This window comes from Girardinichthys multiradiatus, chromosome 23 (assembly GCF_021462225.1).
Source record: "Girardinichthys multiradiatus isolate DD_20200921_A chromosome 23, DD_fGirMul_XY1, whole genome shotgun sequence".
Lineage (NCBI taxonomy): Eukaryota > Metazoa > Chordata > Actinopteri > Cyprinodontiformes > Goodeidae > Girardinichthys > Girardinichthys multiradiatus.
The window spans coordinates 19,156,378-19,167,688 of NC_061815.1; the positions used below are offsets into that span (position 1 = coordinate 19,156,378).

At 38.7% G+C, this 11,311-nt stretch overlaps 1 protein-coding gene across 2 annotated transcripts; it reads right to left on the reverse strand.

The window, feature by feature from the left end:
- Positions 1 to 458: 458 nt before the first annotated feature.
- Positions 459 to 10,777, reverse strand: dctn4 (dynactin 4). Of its 2 annotated transcripts, XM_047353393.1 has the most exons (14): positions 10,582 to 10,777; positions 7,739 to 7,809; positions 7,466 to 7,644; positions 7,302 to 7,345; positions 6,385 to 6,492; positions 5,737 to 5,757; positions 5,190 to 5,263; positions 4,587 to 4,699; positions 4,395 to 4,504; positions 4,241 to 4,314; positions 3,866 to 3,920; positions 3,174 to 3,281; positions 1,980 to 2,077; positions 459 to 1,894 (listed from the first exon to the last, which is right to left on the reverse strand). In XM_047353393.1, exons 1-14 carry the CDS (start codon positions 10,714 to 10,716, stop codon positions 1,675 to 1,677), a joined length of 1,410 nt encoding a protein of 469 aa, XP_047209349.1. In that variant the 5' UTR covers positions 10,717 to 10,777; the 3' UTR covers positions 459 to 1,674. The 2 variants fall into 2 exon arrangements, with proteins under 2 accessions (XP_047209349.1, XP_047209350.1); XM_047353394.1 differs by lacking the exon at positions 5,737 to 5,757.
- Positions 10,778 to 11,311: the final 534 nt, after the last annotated feature.

Here is an 11,311-nt window from a genome sequence, read left to right on the forward strand (position 1 = left end):
CCCGCCTCATGTCCAATGACTGCTGTAGATAGGCACTAGCTCAACTTGCTCTTCCTTACAATCTGTAGTTCAAGCGGACTCTACATTTAAAGCCTGACCAAGGTGGAAGGTTTGCTATATATTCTGAATAACCCAATGTGTATTTTTTGCACAATTAGGATTTTACTCAGGCTATATGGGTCTGAGCTCACAATAGGCTTCCTATCAGAGAACTAACTATATTTGCATGATGAGTTGAGCCTCCTAAATGGGTGTTAAATAGGTCCAGATTAAGCAACACATTCTGTACTCATACGACTCCTTTTTACCCAGAGATGTTCTGCATCATATAATCCACATACAATGCCTGAAACTCACATATAAGACGTTGAGTGGGAAGTATGGGAAAATATTTGAACACATTTAGGAGTATGAGGCCATCCTGTGAGCAGCAACAAAACAAGCTGCATCATTCATAATTCTGGTTAAATGCTTTTATTGTATGTGCTGGGTGTGAAGATACTCCATAAATCATCCAATAAAAGAAAACAAAAAGCACCTCTTGATTAAATGATGTAAAAGTCATGTGAACCATCATCATTACAGCATATTTTATTAGCCAGTAGTGCGGGTTAATTGTAATGTACAGCTCTGCTTTTTCTAAGATGACACATCAGACAGTTTTGCACAACACACACCTACAGGCTAGTCAGTAATGTTTGCAAGCCAAGAGGAAGGGAAAAAGTTGACGTACAAATACATGATGAGCTTTTTGTACCTAAAACTATTTTACCGAGCTTCCTGCAGCTTTATGGAGGCCGTTGCATGTAAAGGTGTGAAGTGTGACAACAGTGCAGAGATGACCTATGATCTGCCCTGTAGAAGGGCAGCGAAGTATACTTTCTGTCTGGGTGTATAAAATGCAGGTGATCTTAGATTAATAAGCTTTGTATGCAATTCCAATGAGCTGCTAAACACACTAAGAAGTCTTCTTAGTCTGCAAACTTCAAGTGGAAATGATTAAACTGTAAGAAGTGATTTAAATAGGTTCCAGTACAACACTGAAATATTGGCAGGTTAGTTTAGACAATTTTTAGCATTTGCTGTATTTCGTATAGATAAAGCATGCAAGCAAATACAAAACTATGGTCTGCAGAAAATGATGCTGACAAAGATACATAAACAAGAGCCGATGTTGAGACTCAGATTGTTCTCATCTCTTACTTCTGATTCTGCTCACTGATTTCACTCGCTCAGTCTGAACGGGTCGCACCAGCTCAGCGCTACAGTGAATTATAACCACATACAGACACAGGGAATAAAGAAAACACTGTTTGAACAACATCAATACATCCTAAACTCCCACACTGAAACTGCTTCGTACTAACAGACTGTATAGTGTTTAAACAGAGAAAGAGGATGATGTAGTGAAATATAACCTTTCACCTGGAGTCGCAGCACAACAATCATTCAAAGGGAGGTGAAACCGATGCACCAGTCGGTGGTCAAAAGTAGCTTCCTATAATTTTATAATGGACTGAGCAGCAGATGATGGCTACTTTGCAACCACTGGAGAAGTAAGGTAAACTAAAACAAAAGCATCTGAAGCTCGGAGCGGAACCAGAGATCAGTTTCCATTAAATGAACTCTAGTTTAAAGAGACTAGTTAAAATAGCCCAAGGCTTTTACGTGCACTCAGGGAGCGAGTGGCCCCAGCCTCAGCTCTACATGATGCGTGAGCCAAATAGCCTCCGGAGCAGCGTCGCCTCCCTCCTCGCTCGGCCGGATTGGAGCCGCGAGGTTACGGAAGTCATGGCACATCCTAAATGAAACGGTGACATCTGTGTCCTCTTCTTTCTGAGGGATCACTTTGATGAAGAAACCAATCTTATTAGACTTCCTGAAGGCAACAATGCTGGAAAAAAAGAGCAGAGGTAAGGATAAGACTTCTCCAGAAGCAACGCTTCAGTGTGTGAGCCCGGTCGGTGTCGTATACTCACTCTGGGTCATCCTGGAAGTCTTGAGGTTCAGCCAGTTCATCGTACTCAGCTGCAGCATCTTTTCCTGCCAACACCAGTTCCTTATTGGGAACAAGAACCTAAAAAAGGAAAAAGGTTTTTATTGTCTCTCCGTTCTTATAATGATGTTAAGAAAAAAAAAAACTGAGAAATGTTCATGGTGAAATAAAAAGACAGCTTGAGGTACAGCTTACTCTGAGTTTATAGCGTTAAATGACACTAATTAAAAAGAAAATTAAATAAGCATTATATAAACTTGATACAATGGGGCCAAAAAGTTTTTTAGTCATCCACTGTTCAAGTTCTCCTACTTAAAAAGATGAGAGAGGTCTGTAATTTTCATCATAGGTACACCTTCAACTATGAGAGACAAAATGAGGAAAACTAAAATTCAGGAAATCACATTGTAGGATTGTTAAAGAATTTATCTCATCTTTCTAAGTAGGAGAACTTGAACAATCAGTGGCTGAATAAAAACGTTTTGGCCCCAGAGTATATTCCTGTTAAACGTATTTCAACATAGTAATAAATACATTATGCGTAAATATGCAAATTCCTCCTAATTTCAACAGACTTGGCAGCACATCATAATGCCAGCTATACAAAAACGAGCAAATATTCTCTCATTGATGTTATTTTATTGGAAGTAAAAAGAAATAATAATTATTTTTTAAAAAAGCACAAGAATAATTTTAGCAACAAATTTGAATTTTTTTTAACAATTTAATTGACTGCTGGCTGCCAGAAGTTGAAAGATTGCTAAAATTCTTGTGATGAGTTTTGCAACCTGTTTTAAGCTTGTATTGTGTCTACAACTATTACTAGTCTGGCATCCTTTTTATAAAACATTACTTCTAAATAAATCATTTATTTAAAAACAACGAACGTCTCTAACGTCTGCTTAGTCGTTAATAGTTTTCATTGCCCCCTGGTTTTAGATCACGTGAAGCATTTCGTGTTGCTCTCGTTGTTCATGAGGTGTGCTGCAAATTAAGACTGACTGGGTTTGTTATTGCGGCAGTGATGGAGCCACTGTTCCAATCAACTGGTCTGATGAGATTAATGTTTAGTTTTAATCAGTGATCATTTACTTTAAAAATAAAAAATAGGTTATTCAACTGCAGCTTCAGTCCCATTAAAGAGGAACTTGGTGACAGTAGAGGGTCTAAAACAGACCTTGGCAGTGCTGTTAATGTCATCAGGATCTTCTTCTTTACAAGCAGCCAGTGAGACATGGGTGATGTTCTCCACTGGGTTGGTCAGGGTAAGCAGCACCTGACTCTCCTGTGTTAAACAGCACGGAGAAAAGAAAGGTAACTTTGTTTAAAAATAATTATAACTTTGCTGCTTATTATTTCTATTGCAGTGTCTCTCATCTATTCTCCATAAAGTCCATTTTAACCAATTTATTAAAAAGGAAATTTTCCACATTTTCCAAACAAACATGTTCTTAAATGTGCTGAAAATGAGGACATACTTGGCATCCTAAGCTGTTATTAGACAAGTTAACGCCAGCTTCTTATTTGTTGTGAAACATGTGAACAACATTTAAATGTAGAAGTTCAAAAATAATGCTACGTTTGAGCTTTCCTATCGCTGTTCAATTAAATACAAAAAATAAAAGACTACAGATGAGTCATTTTAAACTACATAAACACCACATTAAAGAGCCCTGTGTATGTTATGTTCACATGTAAAGACAGCTCTGATCCAGGATGTTTTAAAGATTTTAGACCAGGACTTCAGCTACAATTAACAGCTCATTTAGCTGAGAAGAACATGTTTGTTTTTTTTACTTAAAGTAATCCAGAAGGACAAAACTTGAGCAAAAATATACTTTCTAAAACAGAACCAGGGCAGACACTGACCTTCATGTGTCGGAGGTTTGGAATGGACATTATTCTTACTTCAGGGATGTAGCTCCTGTTGGAGGAAAACAGAAGACTGAGAAATCCACCATCAGCCAAACATCCAAACTACATTAATAAATGAAATCCTCAAATCACTGAACAGCTCAATTAATTATTCATTTCATTTTCTAAACTAAAACTATATAATTATTTCTGCCTGATTCTAATCACTGGTTTTTGGTGAAATGTGTTTAATTTCCAGAGCAAACTTTTTTCATTTCTTGAACATTTCTTGAACCTGCATTTTCAGTTGCACAATCAATTTTCCCGCTAATTAACCCAATCGGGCCTGAGGCCGATGTAAACTTTGTACACACGCTGATGACTACTCACACAGCCACCAGCTGTATTTTGAACTTGATTGAAGTTGGATTAAACTCTGGCTTGCTCAGGTTGTGCTCGCATTTCTGGGGAGAGCAATTAAGAAAAATACTGTGAAAATAAACAAGACCATTAGAGACCCAAGTAATACCAGAGCTGTACTGACCCTGCAGCGCAGCGAGCGCTTCATCAGGAGGTGTTTGTGTCTGGGGTGCAGCTGAGAGGCTCCTGCAGGTTGGAAGTCCGGCTGCAGCAGCCTCTGGCGCAGCGTGGTCACTGGAAACACACGGACATACACAGATTCTGCTCAGCAACCATCAGAAGGTCATCCAGTGCTGCTTCTTGACAAAAATCTTACCTTCGGGTAAACTGACAGGTCTAGTGTAACAATCCTCAGGCAGGGGCTCTACTTCATCAAGGGCCTGGGCCGGTTCTATGGTGATCTCCTTCTGGTCCTCACCTTCTTTAAGGCTAGTTAGGAAACACAACACATCTGAAACAATGTGGACCCAAATGGGATGTTTAAAGCAAGCATATACAGCATATCTGGACCTCAAACATAAAACTGAACACATTCATAAGAAGTTGCACCAAACCGATAGAAAAGAACCTGTTTCTGACTGTAGGGAGACAATCTATTTAGACTCAGGAGGTACCTACAGCCTCCAAGCAGATAAGTGAGGGCAGGTTGCAAGATATGCCAAGGTTTTCAAAAGTTACCATTTTAAAACAACTGAATCGTCTCATCATTCTACTTCTGGGATTAAGCGTCCTGTTACAGAGATGCCAGAAAAAACCACTGAAGTGGTTCTGAAAGGTAAAACATTTGTCCAAGTCATCATGATGCGGGGACACAGAGCAGAAACACACACTTCTCACTAGCTCTTCTTGTATTTAAAAGTCATGCAAATATCAGAGCCCAAAGCAGAAACATTCTTATATTTGATGAGGGATAACTCACGAAAGTCCAGCCAGGGTAGATATGGGGGCTCCAGGCTTCTGCCTCTGCAGTCTGGTTCCAAGGCCGTATTTTTCCTGGGTGAATTCGGATAGAAGAGACGTGACTAGGCGGCCGGCCAAATGAGAACTAACAAGGAGTCACCATGATTTATTCATCTGTTTTTCTACATGACAATTCCTTAACAAAGCCTTTGTCCAAGAGATGAATCCATGTCAACTCTTAACAAAAACAGATAGCAGCTTTTTCTGACATTAGGACAAAAAATAAGCCAGACAGAGTTCTGTATACCTTCTGGTAAGATACAACGAACATAGAACAGAGCAGCTGGAGAAAGACGAGGACAATTTCTTGACTTAATTAGGCTTAAATGCTTTTTTTTCCTCCTGAATAAACAGACATTTAGATGCCATCATTGTGTGAATCTACGCCTATTTTAACCAAGGAGACATTCATGTGATCTGTGAGGTCTCGCAGTGATAGAGTTGACAAGTAAAGAGATTAAAGTGCAACAGTATAAGACTACCCAAATCATGAAAATATAACTCACCACCACATGAATAGTGTGTTGCTGGGGGGTAAAAACCAAAATATCAGAGTGCATAAGCAAAGGAAAAAAAGAGAATAAAGATCAAGGTGAAACCAAAGCAATCAAGCAAAACATTAGTGGCATTTGATGACAGGCAAGTGCAACAAAAATGATCATTTGAGATGGAAATATAACTGCAAGACATCACATCTTACATGGTTACAACATACAGGAAGGACTGATCTGTATCAATGGATGTCAATGCAGTTGGTTTTAAAAGCAGAAAGCAGGAGTGCAAAGTGTGACAAGAAAAACAAACATGATCCACATTTAAGACATGAATATTTTCATTTTAGCATCACTTGACCTAGAGGCTGTTCTGATACCAAAACATAGAAAGCAGCAAAAACGTATTCAGTATTTCACTCAGAGCTCAAACAAACCCAACTATTCCTTCCCTCTTTATATAAAAGGTGTGCTGGCACCTGCTTTGGCTAAACCTCAGACTGAGGCACAGTGGATCAGCTCTTTAACTTGCAAATAACTGTTGATCTCAGCAAGTACAAAATAAATGGCGCCACCGTTTGGCATTTTAAAAGGTTAAAGAAAAAGGTGTGACATTTCTGAAAAGAGTTCGTGAAAGCGTCTCTCTCAGGGGGAGCAGAGTACCGAGAATGCCAGGGGCATGCACTGTCGCCTCCTTGCCAGCTTCTTCCTGTCCCTCTCCTGCTTCTCTCGGTGAGCGAGTTGTTGGTAATATTCAATCAGCTTGGAGATCTGTGGCAAACAAAAAGTCATCTGCAGAGAGGTCACCGTTTTCTTTGTGAATTTCTGAACAAAACACATGCTTTTAAGATCACAACAATACTAATGCATGGTAGAGCTGGAACAGTACACATATATTATGTTGAAAATGTTCGGTACGGCCCTTATGGATCGGCACATGTGTATCAAATAGAAGCAGCCTTGAAAACACATGAAGAATATCCGGGTGCAGAAGTTCAGAACAGAGCTGCGTGTTTAGCCCTGCAGCTTTTAAAAGGCTATCACATGAAGCGACATGACAACACAACATCATGTAAGACGAGACAAATCCCAGCTTGAGAGGCACCCATTCATCATTAAAGTCTGCTCTTTGCAAACCCAGCTTCCTTCTACAGTCAAACTATTAACTTGGGGGAAATGTACTTTTCCAGAAGGTCCACATGAGTAATAATGATCTTAATAATTTGCTGAACTCAGTTATTGAAAAAAACTTAAATATTTGACAATATACTCTTTAAAACTCTTTTAAAATATCAGTACCCACTGTGCCCAGTTGAAATCTGTAGATTTGAACTGGGCACAGTGGGTAACAGTAGTCCGTGCATCTGAACCAACCATGTGACTTTAGATACTCTAACTGTAAATAATAGTAAGAATGAATGATTTGTTGTTTGTGCTAAATCTAAAGCCTAAGTAACATCAGCTGTTTGCGGTTGCCGTAGCCTTTGAATGTGTGGATGTAACTTTCTCATAGAGCTATTGAAAAGAATGCAGTATTTGATCAAGGAACATGTGAGGAACTCAAGAGTATTCAAACTTACCCGCTGAGCATGGGGGTTTTCTGGCTCCTGCCATCCACCACTGGCTGCAACAGACAAAATGTTTCAATTCATTAGACATAACCACAAGCAAAGCTACATCTGATAATGGTGTTTTTTGTAAGATTTACTGTCCATATTAGTGACGACACTGTATAAGCACCTACCAACTGATTTGTCAGCCATTCCTACATCCCTTGAGGTCCAGCGGCAGAAACCGCAGGCCAGATAGTAGGCTTTCTTCATGGTTGTCTTGGTAGGATCGTCAGGCAGAGGAGCTGGGATGTTAGTGGCCCGGGTTGACAACGTGTGCATGCAACACGGGCAGTCAAAACAATTCGCACACCTACGGCAGTGCAGAGACAGAGAACAGTGGATCAGTGAGTAGACATTTCCAGTGAGTAGAAGTAGCTTTTGGTGCGTATGAGCTCTGCCGTCACCTGTTCTTTTTGAGCTTAGCTTCAGCTGATGGCATGTTCTCCAGACAACTTGGACAGTAATGGGAGTCCACCTAATTAGCAGAGTCAGAGAAAGAACAGGGGAGTCAGTTTGTCCGCGTAAAACTTAATAAGAATGCCATTCTCAACGGCTGTAATTCAAACTATAAGAACAATTTCAAGCTTTAAATGAAGCATTTTATTAGATTGATTAAATCAAAAGCATTGAACGTTTCAGGGATTTATCACAAAGTTATGTAACTGCGATACTGTTGGGGGAGACTTCGTTCTACATAAGAGACTGGACGACAAAAGTTTACACTCCGGTGTATCGGTCTCAACTCACTCCTGTCCATTCTCATTTCGCTCGCGTAGGGAGGAGTGAACTCTTCCATCAGGCGTGTGGTCTAGTTACGTTCCTCAGTGTGTTAAAAGTTTAATCTGCCAGACTAGTAGCTACAGATTCACATATGGCCTGTTGAGGCATCTGCTCTTATTCAAATTGAATGCTTTTATTGTTAGTTTGCACTTTTTGTTTATAAAACTGGCCATTTTGCCTGTTTCCTGTTTTTCCTGTCTGATCCTAATGATTCATATTTTTTGAAGGGCAATTTTGAGGGGCAAATTAACAGAGACTTCATGATCCATTTTATTTATCGTTGGTTCTTTATTTATTTTGGATAATTAAAATGTCTTCAAGTGTTAAATGTTATTTAGAAATTAAAGTTTATTGATCTTTAAGAGGGAATTAGTTACTTGCATTTTATGCCATTATTATATGACTTGAAAATGGCCTCCAAATGACAATATTATCATTTATCGCAATAATTTCTGGGACAATTTATCGTCCAGCAAAATTTGTTATCGTGAGAGGCCTAGAAATTACATAAACAGAAACTGCGAAAAGGACTGTAATTCAATATACTCTTTAACTGGACATTTGTTTTGAATCATTAATCTGCTGAAGGACCCAAAGATGACAACCCATTTTCAGTTTACAGGTTGAAGCCCGATATTTTTAGGTAAAATCTCCTGGTATTTGAAAGATTTCACAGATTTAACACAAGAGAAACAGGCATACAGCAGTAAAGATTCTCCACCATACCTAACAGTGACCATGAGGTGCTTTCCCTCACATTCATCCTTTGCTTCACACCAAACCCACCAGGAGTGTTTGTTACCGAACGATCTTAGTCTCATCTGCCCAAAGCAAATGGTTCCAGTTAAAGAACCAGAACAGTTTAACAAACTGCACATATTTACGTTTATATGGTAGGACAAAAAAGGCTGTTTTATGGAATGACTCCCAGTTTGTTGGCATGTACAGTTAAGCCTGAAATTAGTCATTCCCCAGGCAGAATTAATATTAAACTAATCCCTGAAATATTCCAAAATGTCTTTTTTCCCCTGAATGGAGTAATATTAATGTTTGGAGTAGCCCAGTCAGTCCCAACATGAATATAGAGAAGCTGTGGGAAATTAGGGTGATGGCAATGTTTTCAAAGACTTGGAGCTCATCACCAAGTCGAAATACAAGTGGCCACATGCCAAAAAACTGTAATTATAAAAAAAAAGGTAGGATTGCTGTAATATCAATATTTTCCACTGATTATTTTGAATGGTATAAATTATTTCCAAACTTTACAAAATAGTAAATAAAACTTTTTGTGAATAAAAACTGACCCTGCTGTTACATAGTTTTATTATATTTTGAGAGATGCCCTTCTTATTTGCAGTCAGAAACAACTATATGGTTGAATAAAAAGAAAATATGTAAATCTGCCAGAGTTATGAAAGCTTTAGGGCTTAACTGTAGAGAGAGTCTAAAGGTTGTTATGGAGACTTGATGAATGAAGATACCACGCTTTGACAAAGCAGCGCTCTAACAGGAAGCTTTGGAGAATCTTTACCTGCCTTAACATCCTTGTCATTGTGTGCGGTGGCGAGATTTAAAAAGAAATTGGCCTCTGTGTCAGGTAATATTCCCAGCCTGGGTAAATAAAACGTCATGGAATATTAATCAGACGTTTTTAGAAACGGATCCACTTACAGAAGTATAAATAGTAAATGCTTATTTAAATTTATTGTAAATAGATTGTTAGGGGTACCAATAATTATCTCAGTGATTTTGTGAAAGATTTTCTTCCTAAATTCGGACTTATTTTCCGACTGAATCAATGAAGAGAATTTAAAGGTTGGAGATTTTTTTTTAAGTTCTGTATGAGATTAGTTTACCAAAATAAAATAATTTATTTTAGGCATATTACACATCTTTAGTATATGGACCAAAACATGTAATTGGCGGTGTATATAACATATGTCATTATTACTTTGTTTCCTTGTCTACTAGGAGGAAAGACGGACTTTCGAGTTAAATGTTGTTAAATATTTACACAGAAACCCACAAGATGCGTTAAAGGAGTGCAGCTACCTCTGGGTGTGGTGTTCCCAACTATTGGCCTCATTATGAAGCTACTCTTCCTAAATTATATAACATAACTGTTAAGAAGGACAGTCCAACGTTAGTATAAATGTGTTTATTTCCTAAAGGTGCAGATGATATATATTTTCAAGTTATTTAAATTGTCTGACATCAAGCTTAAAGTATAGCATAAACTACCTAGCCAGTCTACGCTACTGATGCTAACTCCAACGGAAGTTAAACCGCCCAGCCAATGAGATTAAGGAAATTCAGGAAAGCCAATTGAATGACCAGGCGCTCAGCCACACATTCCGTGGAATGAGTAAACAAGTCCCGCCCATCTGTCATAGCGATAAGCAAGTCGGCTAACAACAAAGCAGCTACCCGCTATCGGAGAAAAAAAAAAAAAAAAAACATAACGTACCTCATGAGACACACATTCCAGCGACCTCAACTCGCTACAATACCGACAAAAATAAAGCTGGGATAACGGGGCTCTTATCCTTTTCTCTCCACGAACCAGATAGACGACTCTATCTGGCTGCAGAAGAGACGCCATCTTTCACCGGCTGGCCTGAGCTGAGTTCACCGTTCCTCTGCGTTGTATTTGTCACGGTTGGTTGGTGGGACAGAAAAGGCTCAGCTTTGCCCTCCGGTGGTTAACGTTAAAACTACATTGCCTAGTTTCGTAGAGCGGCTCAACATCCTCAAGCCTAGGTCACCCAGGCATGCATGTACATAGTCACTTCTCTTACTCTAACATAGGCTTTGAGCGTGTTTTCCACCAAATAATTGTAAGTATTATTAAAGTGTAATACCATGTAAAGTTGTTCATGTTTATTTATACAGCCAGCAACATGCCTTAATAAAAACGCATGTTGTAGGGTATGGTATTGCATGGTATAATAAAGTGTGCTGTACAGATATAGAAAAATACATTCAGGCAGCCTTGTTATAGGTAAGGTCACACATATACAGGTCCTTCTCAAAATATTAGCATATTGTGATAAAGTTCATTATTTTCCATAATGTCATGATGAAAATTTAACATTCATATATTTTAGATTCATTGCACACTAACTGAAATATTTCAGGTCTTTTATTGTCTTAATACGGATGATTTTGGCATACAGCTCATGAAAACCCAAAATTCC